Genomic DNA, 27,599 nt, shown 5'->3' with positions numbered 1-27,599 from the left:
ACAGAAGGCAGATATTTTTCTCTTCTGTTCCATTGTAAGCAAGTAAAGGGTGTTTGAATCACTTATTACGACTATTTGTGCATACGACACCCTAGAAACTATGGGAAGAATGTCACTTTGTCTGGAGGAAACTAAGTGGGATATAATAAGTAAATTTATTCCGGAAATAAAATGTATATCCCTGTGAAACAGGTGAAGGAAGATTTGTAAACAGATCACACCATTCCATATCTTGTGTTTTGACCAACTTATAAGGATTTAGAAAAGTGGTCAAAGTTCTCTGCACAGTGGAAGAACTATTTATATGTGTAGAAATCCTTGCATTTTCACAGCACCATTTATCTGGAGGTTTCAGCTCCCCAAGTGGCCTTTTCAGCGCCATGATGGGGCAGTGAGTCTGCTATCTCCAAGTTTAAATAGAGATTGTACCCTAGCCAACCCTTTATCTTTCAAAGTACTTATTGTGACTATTTGGTTTCATAATCCCTTAGTTGTTGGGTTTTTTGTTTGTTTTTCTTAGATTATTATCTATTTTCTCTTTTATTTTTCTTCCCTTTTATTTACTTTGTCTCCTTTTTTTTTTTAAGCTTTTTTAGGTGGAAACTCCAAACATTGATTTTACAACTCATTTTTTTCCAAGATATGTCTTGGAAAATATGTAGATATGTAGAAAATCTACATTGTTGGATATTAATATTTCCACATCATTTTTTACTGCTTGGCTTTTTCATGATATATATATTTCTGTATTTTTCCTACTCTTTTCCTGTCACCTTCCTGTTTTTCAATGTAAAACATATCTTTTGTATACAACATACGGTTAGGTCATTTAAAAAAATTCTAGTTCAACATTCTTTGTCTTTTAATTGGAATCTTTCATCCCTTTAAATTTAATGTAAAAATTGTTATAGTTGCATTTAGAGCTACTACTTTTCTATTTGTTTCTTACATGTTGCATCTTGCCCTCCCCCTCTGTACTTCCTTTCCTGTCTTATTTTGGGCTAATGAAATATGTTTTATTATTCCGTTTTATATCATCTATTGGCCTTTTTTGGCTCACGCTTTTATATGATTTGGTGGTTGTTTAAGGTATTATAATATGCCTTTTCAACATAGCAAAGTCTCCTTAGTATCATATCACTTCATGTAAAATGGAAGACCACTGAAGAGAGTCTGGATTCTGGAAACTTCCTGTGAAGAGTCTTTATTTTTGTTATTGCTAGCAATTTAGTTGTTGACTGATCACCTTGAGCTTGTGGAGGTTTTGTTTTCACTATTAGGAGGGACTGTTTCAGTTTAGCCTGTAGTCTTAAGGGAAAATTCTTTAGTCCTGGAACGTATTCTTCACTACTAATGTGCGTCTTTTGGAATTTAATGGCCAGCTAACAGTTTTGGCCAAGCTCCTCAGACTTAGCAGTATGTAAATTCTAAACTCTCTTTCCTGCAGTGGTCACCAGCTTATATTTCTGCTTAGCTCTTCAGCCTTGCAGCCCTCTGCTCATTAGAGTCTCTTCCACATGAATACAGTTCACAGACCATCCAAGGAGTGGAGGGAGGTTTATGCACAGATTTTCTGGCTTCCTTTATGGTACCCAGATTCCTGAGATTTTCTGTTATTTTCCAGTCACTCTGGAGCCTCAAACACCATCCTCTGACACCTAAAACACCTAAAGGCTTGTGCCTGAGTATTAGCCATTCTGAATCTGGGAAAACTGGAGTATGCCCTCAAGAGAAGTCACATAATGTTTCTGTCACCCTCTTGCATTCCTTTTCTTTCAAGAGTTGAGCTCTCTTCAGTTTGCCCACTGTTGGTTGCTCTCTAGTGCCTTTAAATAGTTGTCCAGAGTTTATGATTGTCACCTTTGGGAGGGGAGTTAACTAACTCCATTATTCCCAGAACTGGAATTGGAAAAATGATTTTTTTTTTTTTGCTGTACGCGGGCCTCTCACTGTTGTGGCCTCTCCCGCTGCGGAGCACAGGCTCCAGATGCGCAGGCTCAGCGGCCATGGCTCACAGGCCCAGCCGCTCTGCAGCATGTGGGATCCTCCCAGACCGGGGCATGAACCCGTGTCCTCTGCATCGGCAGGCGGACTCCCAACCACTGCGCCACCAGGGAAGCCTGATTTTTTTTTTTTTTAATATCAAGCCTCCCTTATGAAAACGGCTGAGGTAGATTCTGAGCCACACATGGCTTAGCAAGTCATATGATCTAGATATATCATGCACAAACTCTGTGCACTGAGATGATCAGCCTATTTTTTTAAAATCAGTTTCATTATTGGCTTCTTTATTCTCACGTTGAATCAAATGATGTGGCTACAGGGACATAGTTTATTGAGTAAAGCAGACATTATTTTCTTCTTGCTTTAATATGAAATTCATTTTATAAGATTAGGGAGTATAAAAGCTTCCAGATTTGGGGATACCTTATTTTGTATATACCCTACATAATTTCCCATGCTTATTTCAAGAGTCTTTAACTTAGGTTTCATAAAATAGTTAGTTACATTTAAATTGTTATTAAACACCGAAAGTACCCACTCTTCACTTATTTCCTAATTGTCCTTTGTTCTTATTCCCTTCACTGTGGCTTATATGACTCTATATCCAGGAGCTGCAAACTCAACAAATTAATGCCTACAGGCCTAGAAAAATAACATAAACCTGTAAAGCAGGCCAGCATGGGGAAACATTAGAGAATTCTAGAGAATGAGGTAGATTGGGGAAGGCATGCATTATCTAGAAGGTCAGACTTACCAGCTTTTGTGATGTAGGGAATCCTTAGAGCAGTGTTGACAGAACTTCTGCTTCTAAGAGAAACTGAAAATATGAATTTCTATGTGAAATTTCCTGATTATTAAAATACCCTTCAGGTCAAATCAAACATGTTTGATTAGAATATTAGTTTGGGCTGCTGTAACAATGCCATAAAGACTGAGTAGCTTAAACAACAAACATTTATTTCTCATAATTCTGGAAGCTAGGAAGTCCAAGATCAAGCTGCGGGCAGATTCAGTGTCTTGTGAGGGCCTGCTTCCTGGCTCATAGCCAACTGGGTTCTCACTGTGTTTTTACATGGCAGAAAGCACAAGGTTGCTCTGTGTAGTCTCTTTTATAAAAGAATACATCCCATTCAGGAGGGCTCTGCCCTTATGACCTAACTACCTCTCATAGGTCCCATCTCCAAATTCTATCCCATTGGGGATTTCAACATATGAAATTTGGGAGGGCACAAACTTTCAGTCCAAAGCAATTAGTGTGCGGAGTCTTTGTCTCTTTAATTGCTTACTAGTTTCCATTGTTGGCTCTTCTTCCATTTGTATATTTCCCCTCACTCCCTTGGAATGCTCCCCCAGGCAAATCTACCCAGATCCCATTTTTCCTATGTGCAATTCAAGTTTCATATCCCCATAAAGCTGCTGAGAGTCTTCCAGTCTTTGTTGTTCATCTTCCCCTTATGTGAAATCTATATATTTATAGTCTTAGAAAACATTCTATGACTTAATTTTACTGCCTTTTTACACCGGGAGTTGTGCTTCACCCCAGTGTCTTGTTTTTATTTCTCCCATAGGTTTTCAATTTTCTTTTATTAGTTTATGGTTGGTGTTGATACATAAGGTATTTTTTCTTGTTCTTTTATTTTTTATACAATTTTAAAATGTTACTTTCCATTTACAGTTATTACAAAATATTGGCTATGTTCCCTGTGTTGTACAATACATCCTTGAGCCTATCTTAACACCCAATAGTTTGTACCTCCTACTCTCCCACCCCTATATTGCCCCCTCCGCACTGGTAACCACTAGTTTGTTCTCTGTATCTGTGAGTCTGCTCCTTTTTTGTTATATTCACCAGTTTGTTGTATTTTTTAGATTTCACATACAAGTGATATCATACAGTACTTGTCTTTATCTGTCTGACTTATTTCACTTAGCATAATGCCTTCCAAGTCCATCCATGTTGTTGCAAATAGCAAAGTTTTGTTATTTTTTATGGCTGAATAGTATCCCATTGTATGTGTATATATACACTACATCTTCTTTATGCATTCATCTATTGATAAGACACATAGGTTACTTCCATATCTTGGCAACGATACATAAGCTTTTTAAAAGTGTGAGGGAAGGTGAAACTTAGGAGGATTATTGATTTGGAGATCATTGATATATCCAATCCAAATCCTTTATTTGACAGAGGAAACTAAGGCCCAGTTAGTTAAAAGTGATCAATGGGAAAGTTAATGGCCAGATCTCAGGAACCTAAACCCCTTGTATGTTTCTCTTTCCACCAAAGACACATCACTCAATAGATTTAGGAAAAGGTACTTTTCCATTCAATATCAAAAGGTGTATTTTTTTGTTTCTTTATGTTCTTTCTTCTTCTTAGACTTGGCTGAGTGACATAGAATCAGATTCTTTAGCTCCAAAGAGATAAAAATATCTTTCCCCTGAAATTGGGACTATCTGATAGCCTCATCCCATCACTTAAATTTGGAAATGGGGAATATTATTAGTCTGCTGAACTCTGTTGTTTATAGTACCCTTTTCCCCTTATGAGCCTGACAGACAAGGAGGTATCCTGGTGGTGAAAGAACAGAATTTGTCCTAAAATCTGAACATTCTATTCTCTCATAAATTCTTAAGCAGAATCAAATTTTATTAAGAAACCTGTAGCAATGCTATAATAGATATATAGTTTAGTATGCAGTTGCCTTTTGAACATAGTCATTATACCACAGGATGGCACCCTAAATCAATTTCTGTAACTCTAACACTGAAGTAAAAACATAAGGCTTTGCACATATGAAACGTATGCTTGTCTAATCCAAAAACCAAGAGGAATAACATTATTATGAGCTTCAATTCACTAAAATTATTTGCACCTTCTTTGTTCAGAGCCTGATATGAAAAAAGTAGCAATTGTTTTTATGAAATAAAACTGCATTCATTTTAAATAATTAAAGAGTTTAAATATTTACACAAGTAAATTTAATATATTCACCTAATTTTTAGCACATGAAGAATGAAAATCTTGGGGAATTTCCTGGTGGTTCAGTGGTTAGAACTCTGTGCTCTCACTGCTGCGGCCCTGGGTTCGATTCCTGGTTGGGGAACTAATATCCCACAACCATGTGGCTTGGCCAAAAAACAAACAAAAAAAAAGAATGAAAATCTTCTTATAATTAACTACAAAATAAAACGATCAAGATGATTAAAATTTTTTAAGAAAACCTCTAAGTTTCCAATAGCAATTTGTGGTTTCAATGCAGTATTACTAAGAAATCACAGGATTAAATTACAAATAACCATATCTAACTTGAAAAATAATGCCAAAAGGATAGCCCCCACTGTGCTTGAAATATTTAAGTTCCCTTATATCTTTGTTGACATTGTATTGATACTTATAATTCACTGTTTCTTTACTAGCAAAGAGAACATACATTTGTCCTTTTTAAAAAATTGAATAAATATTTACTTCCTTCAATTGTTACTTAATAATAGAGTCATCACTTTTTCAAAAAGACCAGACCACTTTTATTTTGGTGCTAGTAAATATAATGGTTACAAATGTGGCATTAAATTAATGATGTTCATTTTGTTTATTCCCATAGTAGCTCAGCAATGTCTGTATTGATTTCTTGGAGCTCAGTATTTTATTCAATTTTATATTGCGTTTATTACTATAATAGTTATAGTAATATATGTTTTGGCCTCATCTAAATTTTTGAATTAGAAATTGTAATTTTCATATCTGCAAAGTCATGTTTTTATTTCAACATTTCCTTCATACAAAGTAGGATATTTGGGCTTAATGTAATTTTTATTTAATCAATATGTGCATTTTCATATTGTTCTTTCAACCAAATGAGATAGTCTCTGTGGCATTATCATTTCATCTATCTCAGAATATATCAGCAGTTTTTATACTTTATTGCACATAGAATTAAATTTTTAAAATCCTATGTCAAGGCCATATTCCAGTCCAGGTAATCAAACTCTAGAGGTTGAATCCAGATGTCACCATTTTTAAAAACCCTTTGGTGATTCCAGTATGCATCCAAATTTGAGAACCAGTGGAATAGATGATAGAAGGTTTTTTACATTACATAGGATAAGCCTGATCTAGTTTAAACTATAGATCTCTTTTACTTTTGTTATAGTCTTTGAAATTGCTTAACTTTTCTAAGCTTCAATTTTTTATGTAAAATTTAATACATGAAAATATATGCAATGTAAATGTAGGTTATGAAGTTTAATGGGCCTAGTATATAGCTTCAGAAATAAAAATTATAATGTGTGCTTCTTATTCACAATCCTATGTAACTGCCCAACCTCACAAATAACGACTGTCCTGAATTTTGCATTGCATTGGCCAAAAAGTTCGTTCGCTTTTTCCCATAAGATCTATGGGAAAACCCGAATGAACTTTTTGGCCAACCCAATATTTATCTTTCACTTGTTTTTGTGAAAATATTTACAACATGCATATGTTTCCAATATCTATAATAGTTTAGCTTGATTTTATGCTTTACAAAAAAAATTCCTTACAATATATAATATGTTAAGACTGGTTATTCTTTTTTTTGGTTTTTGGCTGTGCCCTCAGCAGTGAAAGCATGGCCTCCTAACCACTGAGCGACCAGGGAATTAACTGGTTATTTTTCTTGTTCAATCAATATTAAGCAATCCTCTCATGTTTTTTTTGTAATTATAGTAAGTCATTTATTTTCACAGAAGTATAGTATTTCTTTGTGGGAATATGCCATCATGTATTTTTCAATGCCTCTGTCAATAAGCATTCAAGATTTCTTCTTTTTAATTTTTGTTATTGCAAACAAAGCCACTACAAACATTTTTGTACTGTCTCCTGGTGCACATGTGGTACTATTTTTCTAGGATATACCTAGGAGTGGGTCACAGGATAATGTGCATGTCTAATTTTAAAGATAATGCTGTTTCTCTCCCTGCTCCCCAAATGGTTGTATTGATTTGTCCTCTCACCAGCAGTTATTACACTTCTCACTGCTTCACATTCTCACCAACACTTACTACTCTCAGACTTCTTTATTTTGAGCAATCTAATGTATGAACAATAGTTCACTGTAGTAAATTTTAATGGGTTTAATTTTATTTTTGTGTATTTATCTATTGGATAACTTCTTCTGAAATGGCTGTTCTTATCATTTACTCATTTTTCTTTTGGTGTATACATTTTGTTGGCTGAATTGTAGTTTGCTTTTTCATACTTATGATGCTATTTAATGATTAATGTAAGTTCTTCATTTTAATGAGTTTGAATTTATTGCTTATAATAAAGCATCCTTCCCCACACCTGTGTCATAAAAAATATGCTGCTATATTTTCTCCCAAAAGTTTAAAAAGTTTGCCTCTCATACTTAAGTCATTAAAGAATTTGTGGTAATGGTGTGGGGTGGGAATCTAGAGGGTTTTTGCCCATATGGATAGCCAATATTCATACACCATTTATTGAAAACTCTGTTCACACTGATCAGCTATGCTATATGTTTTATATATATATAAATTTTCCATATAGATGATGCAATTTATGTGGGCCTTTTGACATATTCTGTCTGTGAATTTACCCCTTTGTTAATATGTCATGTTAGTTATTTACTACAAGTTCATAGTCAGTGTTTACATTTTGTGAGCCAGTTCCTTCTATTTTATTCTTCTTCAGCAATGTTTTTGCTTTTGCTGTAGTCTTCTGTATAAATTTTAGAATTAGACTGGTATGTTTCTTGAAAAAGTTTCTAAGGATTTTGCTTTAAATTGTACTGTTTATCAATCAGTTTGGGGAATTTTACTCCTTTATGATACTAAATTTACTCTCTATGACTATACTATAGCTTTTCATTTAATCAGGGATTTCAAAATAAGTTTCAAAAAGTTTTGAAATTTCCAGCATAAATATTACTTCATCTTTTGTTGGGTTTAATTCTAGAATTTTTACTATTATGAATGTTCTTTTTATAAACTTTTATTATGGAAAATTTTTTAAATACAGAAAAGTAGAGAGAATAACATAATTAATCCCCTTTTACACAACCTCTAACCTCAACGACTATCAATTATGGTAATCTTGTTTTATGTATCCTACCATCTATTCTCTCTCACCAACCCCATATTATTTTGAGGCAAAACCGTAATCATATTATTTCATTTATAACTAATAAATGGTGGCTTTAAACTTTTTTTAAGGAAAAGTATGTCTCCTAATAGTCATAAATGTAGAGGAATAAATATGTTTTGCTATAACTATCTTATACATAGCAAATTTTCTAAAACCTCTCAATAAAACTTTGCCTAGAGTGTTTTCTGTGCAATTTGTGACTGAGATTTTTTTAAATCTTCCTTTCAGATTTTTATAGCTTTAATTTGTTTCTCTTGACTCACTGCACTTTTTAGTGCTACATTAAATTTTGAATAGAAGCAGTATTAGTGTTTTGTTTCCAAATTTAATGGAAATATTTTGAAACTTTCACCATTAGAATGATATTTGCTGTAGGTTTTGGTAAACATGATTTATCAGAGTACAAAGAAATCTTTAATTCATAGTTAACTGTGACTTATCATGAATAATTAATTATTTAATTTTATCAAACTATTTTCTCCATTATTGATATATCATAATTTTTTCTTTTTTGATTTGTTATATATATATATATATATATATATAAAATGGTTCTAACATTCCTGGCATAATTCCAACCTGGTCATTATGTTTTATTTTTCTAAATGCATGCATATTCAGTTTATTTATGTTTTGCTGAATTTGGTCTGCTAGTATTTTGATTAGGAATTTTGTGTCTATATTAACTAGAGATATTGTTTTCTCATGTTCTTTTCTTGTAATTTCTTTGGTTTTGGCATCATGATAATATCGACCTCAGCGAATAGTGTCCCCTTCCATTTTTTGGAAGAGTTTATGAAATATTGATGCTAACTCTTCTTTAAACACTTCATAGAATTCACCAGTAAAGCCATCTGGTGCTGGGCTTTTGTTTATAAGATTTTGTTGTTTTTTTTTATTAATTCAGTCTCTACTTGTTATGTAGGTCTATTCAGGTTTTCTCTTCTTCTTGAGTCATTTTCAGAAGTTTGTAGTTTCTAGGTCCATTTCAACTAGGTTGTCTGTTTTGTCGGCATACGACTGTTCAAGGGAATATAAAGTATTCCCTTGTAAATTTTTTGATTTCTCTAAGGTCAGTAGTAATGTCTCCTCTTTCATCTTGATTTTGGAACTTTGCATCTTCTCTTTTTTACTCAGTCAATATGGCTAAAGTTTTGTCATTTTTGTTGAATCTTTCAAAGAACCAACTTTTGGTTCTGCTTATTTTCTCTGTTGTTTTTCTATTCAATATTTTATTTATTTCCATTCTAACTTTGTTTCCTTCCTTCTGCTGGCTTTATGTTTAGTTTGCTCTACTTTTTCAAGATTCATACAAGGTGGAGGTTGGGTTATTGAATTGAGATTTTTCGTCTTTAAAAAAATCTTTATGTTGTGTTTTATTTTTAATTCATTGCCAAATATTTTCCAGTTTCCTTGGTTATTTGTTCTTGTCCCAGTTGCTTATTTATGAATGTATTGTTTAATTCTACATACATGTGAATTTCCCAAATTTTCTCCTTACTGATTTCTAATTTCGTTCCATTGTGTGTAAGGAAGATATTTTATACAATTTCAGTCCTTTTTAATGTATTGAGACCTGTTTTATGGCCAACGATGATTTATCATGAAGAACATTCCATGTACACTTGAGAAAAATGTTCTCCTATTCTTGACATTATTATGTGTGTTTAGTTTATAGTACTTTCAAAGTCTTCTATTCCTGTCTAGTTACTTTATACATTATAGAAACTGGGGTATTGAAGTCTCCTCTATTATTGCTGAATTGCTCCCTTCAATTCTATCAGTTTTTGTTTCATGTATTTTAGGGTCTCTTATTTGGTGTAAACATATTCATAATTGTTATATCTTTTGGATGGGTTGACCTTTTTATGATTATTAAATGTCCTTTTCTCTTCTAGCTGCATTTTTGAAAATGTCTTAAAAATCTATTAGCTTCATATTAGTGTATTTTTTTTTTTTTTTGTGGTACACGGGCCTCTCACTGTTGTGGCCTCTCCTATTGTGGAGCACAGGCTCCAGACGCGCAGGCTCAGCGGCCATGGCTCACAGGCCCAGCCGCTCTGCGGCATGTGGGATCTTCCCGGACCGGGGCATGAACCCGTGTCCCCTGCATCGGCAGGTGGACTCTCAACCACTGCACCACCAGGGAAGCCCCATATTAGTGTATTTTGACTAGTATTTGCATGGTATATCTTTTTCATCTTTTTACTTTAAATTTACATGTCTTTGATTCTAAATTGTGTCTCTTATTGATAGCAGATCAATGTTTTAAAAAATATTCTCCCAACCTTCAGTTTTGGTTGCAATGTTTGACTCATTTATATTTAATACAATTACTTATCAGGTAGGACTTTTATCTGCCATTTTTCAATTTGTTCTATATGTCTTGTCTTTTTCTGTTCTTCTATTCCTCTATTACTGTCTTCTTTTGTGTTAAGTAGATATTTTTCCAATGCACTATTTTAATTCCCTTTGAATTTCTTTTACTATTTTGTTAATATTATTTTCTCTGTGGTTGCCCTGGGAGTTATAATTAATATCATAACTTATAAAAATTTAGTTCATGTTTAGTTCCCAACTTAATTTCAACAGAATACAAAAGTTTCTCTTCTATAGCTCCAGTCTTTCCTCCATTTTGTGCTATTATTGTCATGTACCTGGATATAGAAGACCAAGATCATTCAAATGATTTTTTCAAAGTCCACTCTTCATATACACTAGCACCAGGTGCTAGTTCCATCTTTTGAAAAAAGTACACTCCCATAATTTAGGGCTTTGGCTTTCTGCTTCAGTCTGTTAATGTCCACTTTTCACAGTTCACAGACTTATCAGAATGCACCCCCTTTTGTTTTCCAGATCTAATATTACATATTTATTTTGTGTATATGTGTGTTGGGTGGGGCATTATATATTTTCATGGATTTGGCAAGAAAGAGGGAGGAGAGAGACTGTTGCCAATCTTATCACCATAAGCCAGTGGTCAGTGTCTTCATTTTAATTATAAAATCTATAGCCCAAAGACAAGATTTTTTTTTTTTTTTTTTTTTTTTTTTTTTTGGTACGCGGGCCTCTCACTGTTGTGGCCTCTCCCGTTGAGGAGCACAGGCTCTGGACGCGCATTCTCAGCAGCCATGGCTCACGGGCCCAGCCGCTCCGCATCATGTGGGATCTTCCTGGACCGGGGCACGAACCCATGTCCCTGCATCAGCAGGTGGACTCTCAACAACTACGCCACCAGGGAAGCCCAAAGACAAGTTTTTTGTCTAAAAATATTCAGCTTTTTTGGTAAGAGGTCTAAGAAAGGAAATTTGATTTTTCTGATTTCTGTTGCTTTTCCCTATATCATATTGGTCTTTTCAATGAAACAATAATCTATAAAGTTGTTTTATCATCCATATATAAAGCAGTGAGATTTAACATTGGAAAGCTTATGTCATAAGCAAAATAGACAGTCCTAATGAATTTCTAGAAACAGATATCAGTATTATACTTTAAAGCCACAGTTGAAATCACATGAAGGGTATAATTTTGCATACAAACACAAGATCTGAGATTCACTATTAACATTACTTAAGTTGATTCCCATGTGCCAATTTAGAACGGATGTATTTATCAAATAACTATGAGTTATTTGTTAGTAATTAAAGATAACAGATATCAAATGCATATTAATTAGTTATACAAGACAAAATGATATATAGTAACCTTCTAATTTCAAGTATAAAACAAGTATAAATCAAAGAAGCAGGTATTTGAATTCAAAATAAACTGTTAATTAACTTGCCAATACTGACCAGTCTTCAATGTTAGAGAAAAGATACTTCTTAGTGTACATGCTACTGTGAAATAGGTTGATATTTATTTTCATTTTACAAATACAAGTAGGAAATGGGATATTTTAGTTCAAGAGGCACTCATTTTAGATGATGACCGGAAAAGTTGATCCTCTTTACTCTCACTGTCTACATCTCCTTCTTATGCTATAAAATAGGAACCTCTGTTAAGGCTGTCTGCCATTTTTTTTCATCTTGCAACGTACTCCAGAGAACCAGTTAAAGCAGAGCCCATAAGTACCAAAGAAAATGAATGAGAGACAACTCCCATTGCAATAAGAGTATTATAGTCCTCCTCCATATAGGAAAAAGTGGGAATCTGGAAAAATCTCTTCCCGTGCACTCTCTTAAAAAACAAGTGAACAAAACAAAACTCGAACCTTCTGCTTAGGTGTGGTCAGTAGCTTCATATGAATTCTCTAACTGTTCATCATTTTCATTATCTCGCTCTAACTTCTTTGGAGGAGAAATATCTTTAAGTTCTTCTTCACACTAGTAGGATGAGTTACTCAGAGCCTTGTATCTGGTTGTAAATAAAGGATGACAAAATATATTGGTAGAATATTCCAGTAAGAAATGAGTATAAAATAAAGGAACTAGTGATTCATTTCTTTATCTCTGGGATGATTTCTTTCATGGAGAATATAGAGGTTTTCCTTTCCTTCCATTGCTGTTTATTTAAGGAATGCTGAAGTAGACTGCTCTTTACTTTAACTTCCAGTTTTTGTTTTTATAGGATGTAAAACAAGCTATACATGTCTTGAGGATTAAAAGAAACAGAATACAAAAAAAAAATAGCCATTTCAAGGATGAATGTTTAAAGTAATATATGAAAAGGAACTAGTATTAATACAATTAATTGAACAGATTTAGGGAAGAAAAATTAGGATTATATATTTTTCCTCTCAGCTGAAAACAATTATATATTTAAAAAATTATTTTGAATTTAAGTATGTGTATAATACACACCTAATACATGTGGGTATAAATTTAAGTGAATCCTTTATTAAAAAAAAGTAATGGATTTTGGAATAGGGCACTTAACTATACTCAGAAAGTAAGTTGTATTCAGTTGTGCCTTAGCAGATACTGACAGAACAACTATATTTTGAAATTCATGTATTTAATGGACAACCACCACAAAACAGATACTATTAAGTAAAAACTAGTGAACAACTGGAAAAATCCAAAATACTCACTGAGAGTAGATAAGACAAATATGTTATGGTATAGTCAATAGTCACCAAATGTTATATAATGAAAAAAATGAAAGGAATATAATTACATGCAAAATAGTGTTGAGCTAAAGAACTGAGACATGAAAGCTTATGTACTTTAAAATGCCAGTTATATGAAGTTCAAAAAGAGTCACAACTTATCTATAGTGTTATAATGTAGGATAAATGTTATATTTGGGAAGGGATTACTGACTGGAAAGGGGGCATGAAAGGCCTTCTGTTATTTTGATAATGTTTTATTTCTTGATACAGGTATTATTTAATAGAATGCATTCACTTAGTGATAATTCATCAAGTTGTGTAATTATGGAATGCAGTAATTTCTGTATATTCATGTTATAATTTAATTGGTTCTACATGGTAAAAAATAGAGTATATGGCTAAAAGAAAATATTTTCCTACCTCTATTATAGGTTATATCTAAATGTATTTTGACAGGATCAGGTAGACATAAAGTTTTTTAATTAAAAAAATAAATCAGTTAAATGAATAACTTAGGCTTTAAAGAATTGCTGTGACTCATGAGTTTTGGATATTTTAGGGGAAAAGGGAAGTCACAAAGCCATGTAGATTGGCCATGGTATACTGGAGCCAGTCAACAATTTTTTTCAGAATTTCTAGTTCTAGCATGGTCTTACAGACCTAACCCATAGACTCATTAGCACTTAAAGTCTCAACCAAGGAATCAATCTATGGCTTTTTACTACATTTTTCGTAAACCACAAAGAGAAAAAAAATCGGTGTCTTCATCTGCTCTTAATCAAAACACTTCTATACCAGTGCATAGACAAAACAGTGTTTAGCATTTCATTAGCTAGCTGAAATGTAGTTACAGCAGTGGTCTAACACAAACAAGGCAACTTTGGTACCTTTAAATCTCAATAAATTCAAAACATTGCCTTATGATAGTAACATCTTGAAAACTGTGGTAACTAGCTTTGCTATGTTTACAGGCTTTTAGCATCGAGGCCCGCAAATGAATTTTCAATAGGTCTTATTCTGTCTTCTACTTCACATTTAACACTGAATCTTACTATCTGAATCTGCTTTTATATATACACATGCAAAACGTGGTAGAGAATCGAAGTCATTTTCTGGATAATCCAAACCAAAATAGTGGCCTCAGTTACTTAGATATTTCAGATGAAGTTGTGTTTCTCTTAGTTTGAGTTATAAGGATAATTATTGTAGTTCTGTATTTTATGTGCATAGGCAATCCTTAGAATTCAGAGTGTGGAAAAGTGCTGAGGGCAGAGATTTCAAAGTGAAAGGAAGGAATCTATTTTAAAGTGGAGTAAGTATTTGAATTTATGGTTATTATTTTGGCTTAAAGTTAGAAAACTTTTTCTTTTTAATATTTCATTAACATTTTAGTGATCAGATTGATTTCCATAGTATGTAAATTAAAGTAGACACCATATAGCAGCGAAGTTGGGTCGATGTTGATGATTAACACAGGAACAATTCATGGCATGGAATTCAGTCAGCTTTGCTTTGAACACATAAGAATAAAAGATGCGATGCTTGCCAAGAGATTCTTATGGCTGAGACTTGTCACATGGTAATGCTATTCAGAATATAATAATGAATGCCTTTCCACTATAATAATACCTATTCTAATCCTCTCATTTTAAACTGAACATAAATGTAAAGGATATTAAGAATATATTTGAGATGTCAGTGAAATAAAATGTTGTCACAGGATAATGGTCTCCTGCTGCTTCATAAAATACCAAGCCAAAGGCAAGACTTACATTTTCAGAGTAGAAGACATTAATCCCATGACAGTGTTTTATTGCAGTGATTGTATTTCTGTTATACAAAATGAGCGTGTAGATTTAATCAATTCATTTGATGTATGTTGAGGTAGTAAATTGACAGTGGTTTATCATCATTATGAAATTGTTCTTGAAGGCAGTTTATCAAAGAAAATACAGACGTTTTAGGAAATTTAACTTTCAGGTCGAGGGGAAATAGAGGTTTCTGACTAGCTGGAGGTTGGTTTTCCTTAAGACATTAATAGTTAATATAACAAGAGAAGGACAGTATGATAGACATACTCAAAAAGGTTTGTGTAATAGGCTTGTTAATATTATAGTTCCACACTTCAATATGCTGACAGGCAAAACATAATAATTAAATATAATTATTTGAGCAAAAAACCACAGTGACATAACAGAAGTTGAACTCCTCAGAATGCTTTACTTAAGTCATTTACAAAACTAGCTTTGTTACTTTGAATAATGATGACTGAAAAACAGTTGATGTCATTAGATGATAGCATCATCCCATATTTCTAAGCACTGCTATAATACAACAAAGACCCATTGTGCAAGATAGCATAAGGCTTCTTATGGAAGCTCAACCATCTAAGCCAAACCAAGCATTATTCCCAGTGGAAAATGAAAACTCATTGCTTGTTTTCTTCTTAGAAAATACATTAATGCCAAAATAGTTGGATGTATTCCATTGAATGTGTTTAGAATATTGTGTTTCATTTTGAAATACCTGTTCCTTAATATCTGAAATAGGCCTCAGGCTTGCTTTGAGAACCTTTTCCAATTTTTTAAATGAAGTCAAACTACTATAGTTAATTTATTCTCAAAGGTAGATCTGATTTCACTTACCTTTTTGTTCTGTTTGTCGACTATTTTAAAATAAGTGAATTTTGTATTTCTAAGGCCATCTATGTTATCATCCTCTGTCTCCTGGTGCTTATACAAGGCCCACAAATCTGAAAATTAAAAGCTTCCTCTTCAAAATATAACAAGTAAGGTAACTGAAAAAGCTATTATTTTTTATAAAAATGCAAATCATCAAGCACATATGTCCCTCAGGCCATTAAGGAAAAAAATCAGGATGGCCAAAAGTGCAGTAAGAGTGACATCTGGAAAATGCTCGTGGAGTTGAGATACTCTTTCATTACTCTTGTCATACTCTTATCATTAGGTTGTTCATTACATCATAGGCTATCCACTGTCAATTCCTTGTATGAGAAGTAGATCTGGAATCATTACAACAATATTTCTTCTATATTAATCACAAATCCATTTTATGGTAATTTTATTATGAACTCTAGTTTTTATGATCACATACTGCATAGGGCTGCCATCACAAAAGACCACAGACTGGGGGGCAGATCCAGAGGCTACAGGTTCGTGATTAAGATGTCAGCAAAGTAAGGTTTCTCCTAAAGAGTCTCTCCATGGCTTGCAGGTGGTTGTCTTCTTACTGTGACTTCATATGGACTTCTATGTCTGATGTCTCTTTGTGTGTTCGAATTTTCTCTTCTTATAAGGACACCAGTCAGATTGGATTAGGGCCCACTGTGTGACCTCTTTTAACCTTATTTACCTCTGCAAAGGCTCTATCTGTAAATTTAGTCACATTGTGAGGTACTTTGGGTTAGGGCTTCAATATATGAATTTTGGGAGACACAATTCAGTTCATAACACATACTAATAAGATTTCCTTTGAATTTTAGTATTATACAGAAAAAGAAAACTGAAGCATTGAGTGGTGAAATGGTTGCCCAACACTAGCCGTAATAATATATGATCTTTTAAAAAACATGAAAAAAATGATTTTGTGTTGAAAGAACTCTGTCATTTTATTCCTCTAAATCTTTGACCACAACCCCAAGTATATCATTCTGCTATAATCTTACATAGGTGATGTACTGCTAGGTGTATAGAATTCCTTCTCTCCTAGGTCTTATCTTTCCTACAAGGAATAAGTTCCTTGAGAAAAGATTATTATACAACAAACCTACCACAGGGCCTAGGCACTCTATAAATATTAGGGAAATAAATGATGGATGGATGGATGAAATAATTTGCAAGTCAGTTATAGATTTAGAGCTGTGATTTAGATATTTTATACCTGAGATTATTGCTAATGAGAAAAACTCTCGATTATGACAAAAGACACCTTAGTAATATCATTCTTTAGTGTACATAAAACTAGCTCTTAAAATATGACTGCCAAACAGATTTAAGAAAGATTTTATTACATGGCTACCAGCCAAAACCATTGAGCAGAAAATAGAAAGGAAATAAAATTATACTGTCTTGAAATCCAGGTGGGGTTTTTTACATTCTTTCTCATTAAACATCTATCTTGTTGCCTATCTGAGTTTCAGAGGCAAAGGAAGAGCTATGAACATTTGACATATACTTAGTTCCAAGTAGACTGTAGATACTCAGTAGTTTGGGTGCTCAAGCCAGGAGATGTGTTTATTTTATTCACTTTCTGCACCATAGTTCTCTGAGCATAAATTTGCCCTCAGTCTTTAGGACTGTTTTACCCATCACCAAGAAACACCTATATCCTAAGTTTAACATGAAAAATTTAAAATATCCAAGCAACAGTCACTATAATTCTACTTCCTAGTGATAACTGCTGATAACATTTGTTAATAAAACATCCCAACATTCAGGTATACTTAAATATGTGTGTGTATTAAATCCATATACATGTGAAGGTGAGTCTGTTTCAGATTCAGCAAGGCTCCAAAAGGATGTATATGCTAAAGTGAACTCTGTGCAGGACTTCTTGAGAAATAGCTAAAGGAAAGGTTTGATTACCATTAGCCAACAATCATTACTAAGCACACATTACTGAGCATTCCTTCTTGAAGAGTTTAAGGGAGAGATTTCCTTTGGAGAGGGCTGGGCTCCGTGCTCTGCGTCTGCCCTCTCAGGAGAGAGTTTACTTTACCTCTTGCCATGTAAGAAGCTACGCATAGAAATCTGGGTGGTGTGCTGTGGTGTCATAGTGAGGGGAAGTGGCTCATTTGAAATAGTCAGCAATTTTTGAAATGTGTCGGGCCGGAAGAACATCTGAGTGTTTTTCATGGTCAAGGTGTGGGCCGTCCAGGAGTGAGAGACATTGGTAGCAAACAGAATGGAGGACTTGAAGTCAATAGCTGAGGGGAGAAGTAAGTGGTCAGCTATAGGATACATGTTTCATATTAATGTTGCTGCCCTTTGGGAATCTCCAGGAAACATATTTAAGACATGCCAGGCTCAGAAGGCAGAAGTGTCACATCATGACAGTGCTAGGCAACAGAAGTCATTTCTGACCTTCACCTCTTCTCCCCACTTCAGCAACTTCCTTCCCTTCTACCCTGGGAAGATCAGAAGTCAGGGATAGCAGGCAGAAGAGCTTTAGGAGAAAAAAGAAGTCATTCATGTCCTCTGTCATTAGTACTGTTACCAAGCTAAAGGACGGTAGAAACATTAATCTAAAATGAAGTTTGTCCATTACACATGACTGGATATTTTAATAATTGAAACTAAATTATAACCAAAGTGACTGAAGAAATATTTTTCTGAAGTGATCATAAACTAGATCTGGTCTGACCTAGATTTCACCCAGGATATAGGAAAGAACTAGATCCAACCGAAAACTACCTGGAAAGGAGAGCCCAGAGGGGATTAAAGTGTTATCTTGCTTATACACTGTACAATTCTGTTCTTTCAACATTGTGTATACAAATACCCACAAACAAACAAAATATGACACACTGTTAAATATACACAATGAATTACACATACCATAAGTCTATACACATATAAAATGGGACTCTATTTGACACACTGCTTAAGAGTTTTACAGCTTGCCTTTTTCTCTTAATAATCAAATTTTATTTTCTGCAGCATCATTTGTAATTACTTCAAAATAACCCTTGAGTAGTTACTCATATTATTTAACTATTTCCCTGTTGTTGGCCATTTATATTATCTTAAGTTTATGCATGTTTAAATTAGTGCTTGCTGAAGTTAATATTCTTATAGTGAAGAAGTAGTGAACGTCTTTCCTTATTACTTAGAATAAGAATGTGTAAGCATAGATTTGTAATCAGAGGGATGCACAATTAAGAAAAATTTGGGGGGAACTTCCCTGGTGGCGCAGCGCTTAAGAATCTGCCTGCCAATGCAGGGGACACAGGTTCATGTCCTGGTTTGGGAAGATCCTACGTGCTCCCAGACAACTAAGTCCATGCACCACAACTACTGAGCCTGTGCTCTAGAACCCATGAGCCACAACTACTGAAGCCCGTGTGCCTAGAGCCCATGCTCTGCAACAAGAGAAGCCACCGCAATGAGAAGCCCACATGCTGCAATGAAGAGTAGCCCCTGCTGGCTACAACTAGAGAAAGCCTGCACAGCAGTGAAGACCCAAGGTGGCCAAAAATAAATAAATAAGTTAATTAATTAATTAAATAAAAAAATTTTTAATTGAAGTATAGTTGATTTACAGTTTTTCAGGTATATAGCAAAGTGATTCAGTTATATATATACTTTTTCAGATTCTTTTCCATTATAGGTTATTACAAGATATTGAATATAGTTTTCTGTGCTATACAGTAAATCCTTGTTGTTTATTTTATTTATATATAGTAGTGTGTATCTGTTAATTCCAAATTCCCAGTTTTCTCTCCCCCCCTTTCTCCTTTGGTAACCATAAGTTTGTTTTCTATGTCTGAGTCTGTTTCTGTTTTGTAAATCACTTCATTTGGATCATATTTTAGGTTCCACATATAAATTATATCATATGATACTTGTCTTTGACTTACTTCACTTAGTATGATAATTTCTAGGTCCATCCATGTTGCTGCAAATGGCATTATTTCATTCCTTTTTATGGCTGAGTAATATTCCATTATATATATGTACCACATCTTTTTTTATCCATTCATCTGTTGATGGCCATTTAGGTTGCTTCCATGTCTTGGCTATTGTGAATAGTGCTTCTATGACCACTGGGGTGCATGTGTCTTTTCAAATAAGAGTTTTTGTCTTTTGTGGACATATGCCCAGGAGTGGGATTGCTGGATCATATGGTAACTCTATTTTAATTTTTTTAAGAAACCTCCATAGTCGTTGCACCAGTTTACATTCCCACCAACAGTGTGGGAGGGTTCCGAGAGGGACATATATTTTAATAGTTGTTAAGTACTTCCAAACCACCATTCAGAAGCCTTTACCAATTTATCCTTCCCACCAGTAGTAAATCACAGCCACTTCCCACACTCTCTGCATTATTAACTTTTAATGCACAGCATTATTAACTTTTTTTACTAGATATTTCCAATATTAAAGTGAAAAATGCTGCATAATGATTGATATAATTTGCATATCTCTGGTTACTATTGAGTTGCAGGTGCCTTGATTTTGCTAATTGATTTGCCACAATGTTTTTATTTTCTAATTTTATTGGCCACAGCTTCCTGTCTTTTTTTGGCCATTTTTAAAAAAGATAGTCTATATCTTTTCCCAATTGATTCACAATTCTTTCGATATGTGAAGAATTTTAACACTTTGTCCCATATGTTGATATTATATTCCCCTGCTAATCATTTACATCTGACCCTTGAACAGTGTGGGGGTAGGGGCACTCACCCTCCTTGAAGTCAAAAATCCTGTATAACTTATAGTCAGCCCTCCCTATACGTGGTTCCTCTGTATCCTTGGTTCTGTAGCTGAGGACTCAACCAACTGCGGAAGCATGTAGTATTGTAGTGTTTACTACTGAAAAAAATCTGTGTATAAGTGGATCCATGCAGTTCAAACCTGTGTTGTTCAAGGGTCAACTGTATATTTAAATTTCTTTCTTCTTGTGTTAGCCATACAAACATTTAATTTTCAATTTTTCTATGGTCAAATGAGTCACCATTATCCTGTATTTTTTTCTCTCTTTGGTATCAAAATTAGAATGGCCTTCTTACTTTTATATGGTTATATTTAAGTCTTAAGTCTAAATATAATTAAAAATATAACAATAAGGCCCTACTGAATAGCACAGGGAACTATATTCAATATCCTGAGATAAACCATAATGGAAAGAATATAAAAATGTATATATATGTATAACTGAATCACTTTGCTTTACAGCAGAAATTAATACAACATTGTAAATCAACTATACTTCAATTAAAAAAAGTAAAATTGATTTAATAAAGTAGGCTATTAAAAGAGTAAAAAATATATATGTATAAAAAATTGCCAAATATGAACCAAATATCAAAAATAATAGAATATGCACCCCCATGTACTCAGATTGAAGAGATGTGAGCTCGTTCTGCATTTTATTCTCTTTGTTTATATTCTTATTTTCTCTTTGTCTCTTTTAACATTCTTACACCTCCATCCATTTACCTTCTCTCTTTAGAACTAATGACTATTCTAAATATTTCAGAGTATTAGTCATGTCCAAGTGTCTATACTTATTCTAGATATCAATAAGCAATCTGCTTCCTTTGTTTAGGGTTTTTTAATTTTTATTAAAAATTTTCTAATATATCTGTGTATTTGCAATATGCTATTTTACTCAACATTGTTTCTGAAATTCAGTAATGTGGGAATTTTTTCCCAACATTATATATTTTAGAACTACCTATGTTGTTGGTTATAGATCTAATTCATTCATTTTAACTGCTGTCTAGTATACAAATATATGACTAAACCTTAGATCATCTCTTCTGTTACAAATAAACAATTAGGTAATTACAACTTTTTTATTTTTCAATTCCAACCAATGTTAGAATGAATTTTCTAGCTCATGTTTCCTCAGGAACATGAGTAAGAGCTTCCCAGAGTAAGAGCTTACCTAGAAAAGGAATTGTTGAGTCATACAAGTGTGAATTTTTAAGCTTTACTAGCTATTGCCAAACTGTTATACAAAGTGATTGTATAATTTATAGAATGATGTGTAAGAATTCATGCTAATCCAAATTTTTGCCAAAACTTAGGGAAAAGAGATTTAATTTTCTTTACCAGTATATGAAATGGTGTCCCAGTGTTGCTATGATTTGCATTCTCCTACTGTTCCTTCAGTTGTGCAACTCTGAATAGGTTGATCGGCTACTTAGAGTCCTCTTCAGTGAAATACCTGACCATAGCCTGGGTCATTTTTTTCTACTGTTGTTTGAATTTTTTTCATTAATTCGATTTTTTAATTTAAATTCAAAAGTTGCTCAGATATTTCCCCAAAATATAAGTTCTGTCATAATTTTTTAGAATAGCTTTTGATGTATTAAAGTTTTTAAGTTCAGTGTATTCAATTTATACTTTTCTTTAACTATTCTGCATTTTTGTATCTTATTCAGAAAATCCTTCCCTATCTCGATATCCTAAGAATATTCTCCCATATCTTCTTGAGAAATTTTCACAGTTTTGTTTTTCACATTTTGGTCTTTAACCCATCTAGAATATTTTATTTTTGTGCTCAGTATAATGGATCTATTTTTATCATTTTTCCTTAGGGAATGCAAATCGTCTTGGCAGCATTTTATTGGATATTCTTTTGCAACAGGTTTGTAATGCTATGTCTGTCATATAGCATACACATATAGTCTGTTTATCTATTCAGTCCTTTGATTTCTGTTTCTTTCCCAGATACTCACTGCTTTAATGATATAGCTTTATAATGAGTCTTTGAGTGTGTAGGGCAAATCCCCTTCTCTAGTTTTTCATGTACAACGTTTTATCTGTTCTTGATTCTTCACTTCTTTTATGGATCTTAGGATCAATTTGTCCAATCCTACAAATAGTCTTGGTGGAAATTTTACTTGAATTGTAATGGGTTTATCAATCAATTGAGAATATTTGTGATCTCCATGATAAGTCTCCATTTTATTTAGATCTTTCATCCTGCAATGAAATTATATAAATTTCTTAAAACACTCCTTGTTGGATACTGCATAAACTATTGATCACTCTACATTAATATTGTTTGCTAGAAAACATTTAAAGTCTCTTAATAGTCTTGATAGACTGTGGAATCTCCTGTTATGTCTAGGTATACATCATATACCCTGTAAATGACAATATTATTTATATGCTTATTTCTTTACTTATATCTAGGCTAGGAAGTCTAGGTAATCTTGGAAAAAAGTGGTGATTATGAGATCTTTACCTTTTTCTTGAATCAAAAAGAGATTCTTCTAAAGTCTCACTGTTATGTGTATCTTTTGATGCAGTTTTGGACTGGTATAGTTTCCTAAGTTAAAGAAGTCCCCCTCAAAAAAAAAAAAAAAAAAAAAAAAAAAAGAAGTCCCCCTCAATTCACAGTTTGATTAGAGTTTTAAAATGCATTTATCTTGGGACTACATAACTTGACCTTTTTAATATATGGAGATGATCATTTTTTTCTCTAACCTATTAGTGTTATGTTATATTGATAATTTAAAATTTTTTTTATTGAATTATAGTTGATGAACAATATTATATAAGTTACAGGTGTACAACATAGTGCTTATAATTTTTCAAGGTTATATTCCATACATAGTTATTATAAAATATTGGCTATATTCCCTGTGTTGTCCAGTATATCCTGTAGCTTATGTATTTTATACATAATAATTTGTAACTCTTAAGTCCCTACCCCTATCTTGCCTCTCCCCCCTTCTCCCTCCCCACTGTTAACCACTAGTTTCTTTTCTGTATCTGTGAGTCTATTTCCTTTTTGTTATATTCATTAGTTTATTTTTTGATTCCACATATAAGTGAAATCATAAAGTATTTGTCTGTCTGACTTATTTCACTTAGCATAATACCTGCCAAGTCCAACCATGTTGTTGCAAATGGCAAAAATTTGTTCCTTTTTGTGGCTGAGTAGTATTCCATTTTGTATATATGTATATATGTATGTATGGGTGTATATGTATATACACACACACATACCACATTTTCTTTTCCATTCCTCTGTTGATGGACACCTAGGTTGCTTCTGTATCTTGGCAATTGTAAATAATGGTGCTTTGAACATTGACATCATTTCAAATTAGTGTTTTTGTTTTTTTTAGATATATACCTGGAGTGGCATTGCTGGGTGATATGGTAGTTCTATTTTTAGTTTTTTGAGAAAGCTCCATAATGTTTTCCACAATAGCTACACCAATGGACATTGTCACCAACAGTGTATGAGGGTTTCCTTTCCTCTACATCCTCACCAGCATTTGTTATTTGTGGTCTTTTTGATGATAGCCATTCTGATGGGTGTGGGGTGATATCTCATTGTGGTTTTAATTTGCATTTTTCTGATGATTAATGATATTGAGTTTCTCTTCAAGTGCCTGTTGGCCATATGAATGTTGTCATTGGATAAATGTCTATTCAGTTCTTCTGCCCATTTTTCAATTGGGTTATTTGTTTTTCTGATGTTGAGTTGTATGAGCTGTTTATATATTTTGGATATTGACTTGTTATGGGTCATATCATTTGCAAATATTTTCTCCCATTCAGTAAGTTGTCTTTTCATTTTGTTGGTCATTTCCTTTGCTATGCAAAAGCTTTTAAGTTTAATTAGGCCCCTTTGTTTATTTTTGCTTTTATTTCTTTTCCTTTAGGTGACAGAGCCAGAAAATTGCTACGATTTACATCGAAGAGTGTTCTGCCTATGTTTTGCTCTAAGGTATTTATGGTTTCCAGTCTTAAGTCTTTAATTCATTTTGATCTTTAATTCATTTTGAGTTTATTTTTGTGTATAGTGTTAGAGAATGTTCTAATTTAATTATTTTACATGTAGCTGTCCATTTATCCCAGCACCAATTATTGAAGACTCTCTTTTCTCCATTGTATATTCTTGTCTCTTTTGTTATGTAATAATTGAACATAAGTGTATGGGTTTATTTCTTGGCTCTCTATTCTGTTCCATTGATCTCTGTATCTGTTCTTGTGCTGGTAGCATACTGTTTTGATTACTGAAGCTTTGGAGTATAGTCTGAAGTCAGGGAGCATGATTCCTCTCTGTTCTTCTTTCTCAAGATGATTTTGACAATTCAGGGTCTTTTGTGTTTCCATAAAAATTTTTAAATTATTCTAGTTCTGGGAAAAATGCCCTTGGTATTTTGATCAGGATTACATTGAATCTGTAGAGTGCCTTGGGGAGTGTGGTCATTTTAACAATATTAATTCTTCCAGTCCACCTGTTTATGACATTTTCAATTTCTTTCACCAGTGTCTTATAGTTTTCCGAGTATATGGGTCTTTTACCTCCTTAGGTAGGTTTATTCCTAGGTATTTTATTCTTTTTATGTGATGGTAAATGGGATTGTTTCCTTAATTTCTTTTTCTGATAGTTTATAAAAATGCAGCAGATTTCTGTATGTTAATTTTGTGTCCTGCAACTTTACTGAATTCATTGATGAGCTCTAGCAGTTTTCTGGTGGCATCTTTAGGATTTTCTATGTATAGTATCATGTCATCTGCACAGTGACAGTTTTACTTCTTCCTTTCCACTTTGGATTCCTTTTATTTCTTTTTCTTCTTGCATTCCTGTGGCTAGGACTTCCAAAATTATGTTGAATAAAAGTGGCAAGAGTGGACATCCTTGTCTTATTCCTGATCTTAGAGGAAATACTTTCAGGTTTTCACCATTGAGAATGATGTTAGCTGTACGTTTGTCATATATGGGCTTTAATATGTTGAGGTATGTTCCCTCTGTGCCCACTTTTGGAAGAGTTTTTATCGAAATCAATGTCTAATTTTGTTGAAAGCTTTTTCTGCATCTACTGAGATGATCATATGGTTTTTATACTTCCTTTTCTTAATGTGGTGTATCACATTGATTGATTTGCAAATATTAAAAAATCCTCATATACCTGGGATAAATCCCACTTGATCATCCTATATAATCCTTTTAATGTGTTGTTGGATTCAGTTTGCTAATATTTTGTTGGGGATATTTGTTTCTGTGTTCATCAGTGATATTGGCCTATAATTTTCTTTTTTATGATAACTTTGATTTTGGTATCAGGGTGATTCTGGCCGCATAGAATGCGTTTGGAAGCATTCCTTCTTCTGCAGTTTTTTAAATAGTTTGAGAAAGATAGGTGTTAACTCTTCTCTAAGTGTTTGGTAGAATTCATCTGTGAAGCCATCTGGTCCTAACATTTGTTTGTTGGGAGTTTTTTATTACTGATTCAATTTCATTACTGGTAATTGATCTGTTCGTATTTTGTATTTCACCTGGTTCAGTCTTGGGAGAGTGTACATTTCTAAGAATTTGTCCAGTTCTTCTAGGTTGTCCATTTTATTGACATATATATATAGTTTTTCATAGTAGGCTCAGCATCTTTTGTATTTTTGCGGTGTTGGTTGTATATTTTCCTTTTTCATTTCTGATTTTATTGATTTGGGCCCTGTCCCTTCTTTTCTTGATGAGTCTGGCTAAAGGTTTATCAACTTTGCTTATCTTTTCACAGAATCAGCTTTTAGCTTCATTGAGCTTCTCTATTGTTTTTTTAATCTCTATTTCATTTATTTCTGCTCTGATCTTTATGATATCTTTCCTTCTACTACTTTGGGTTTTGTTTGTTCTTCTTCTCTAGTTCCTTTAGGTGGAAAGTAAAGCTGTTTATTTGAGATTTTTCTAGTTTCCTGATGCAAGATTGTGTCATAAACCTTCTTAGAATTGCTTTTGTTGCGTCCCATAGTTTTTGGATAGTCATGTTTTCGTTTTCATTTGTCTCTAGGTGTTTGCTGAGTTCCTCTTTGATTTCTTCTTTGATCCATTGGTTGTCTAGTAGCATATTGTTTAGCCTCCATGTGTTTGTCTTTTTTACAGTTTTTTTCTTGTAGTTAATTTCTAGTCTGATAGTGTTGTGGTCAGAAAAGATGCTTGATATGATTTTAATATTTTAAATTTACTGAGGCTTCATTTGTGGCCCAGCATATGATCTGTCCTGGAGAATGTTCCATGTGCACTTGAATAGAATGTGTATTCTGCTGCTTTCAGATGGAATGATCTATCTATCTATCTATCTATATCAATTAAGTCCATATGGTCTAATGTTTTCTTTATGGCCTGTGTTTCCTTATTGATTTCATGTCCAGATGATCTGTCCATTGATGTAAGTGGGGTGTCACAGTCCCCTACTGGTGTTACTGTTAATTTCTCCCTTTATGTCCGTAATATTTCTTTATGTATTTAGGTGCTTGTATGTTGGGGTGCATATTTACAATTGTTACATCTTCTTCTTGGATTGATCCCTTGATCATAATGTAGTGTCTTTCTTTGTCTCTTGTAATGACTGTACTTTAAAGTCTATTTTGTCTGCTATAAGTACTGCTTCCCCAGCTTTCTTCTGATTTCCATTTGGATGGAATACCTTTTTCCATCCCCTCACTTTTAGTCTGTGTGTGTCTTTAGATCTGAAGTGAGTCTCTTGTCTACAGCATATGTATGGGTCTTATTTTTGTATCTACTCAGCCACTCTGTGTCTTGATTGGAGCATTTAGTCTGTTTACATTTAAGGTGATTATTGATAGATATGTCCTTATTGCCATTTTTTAAATTGTTTTGGGGTTGTTTTCTTAAGTCTTTTTTGTTTCTTCTTTTGTTCTCTTCCCTTGTGATTTGGTGACTAGT

General features: G+C 33.5%; 1 protein-coding gene across 3 annotated transcripts in view; it reads left to right on the top strand.

Moving 5' to 3' along the window:
* The window catches only part of TMEM232 (transmembrane protein 232), a 166,693-nt gene that overhangs the window by 125,617 nt on the left and 13,477 nt on the right, over window positions 1-27,599 (top strand). For all 3 annotated transcript variants that reach the window (XM_073801920.1, XM_073801918.1, XM_073801921.1), the window contains one exon: window positions 24,577-24,641. In XM_073801920.1, the coding sequence (XP_073658021.1) occupies window positions 24,577-24,641 (65 nt within the window). The remainder of the gene's footprint in view (window positions 1-24,576; window positions 24,642-27,599) is intronic.

This window comes from Tursiops truncatus, chromosome 3 (genome assembly GCF_011762595.2).
Source record: "Tursiops truncatus isolate mTurTru1 chromosome 3, mTurTru1.mat.Y, whole genome shotgun sequence".
Classification (NCBI taxonomy): Eukaryota; Metazoa; Chordata; class Mammalia; order Artiodactyla; family Delphinidae; genus Tursiops; species Tursiops truncatus.
The sequence above is the reverse complement of the archived record's forward strand: the minus strand, read 5'-3'. Positions and strand labels throughout refer to the sequence as shown.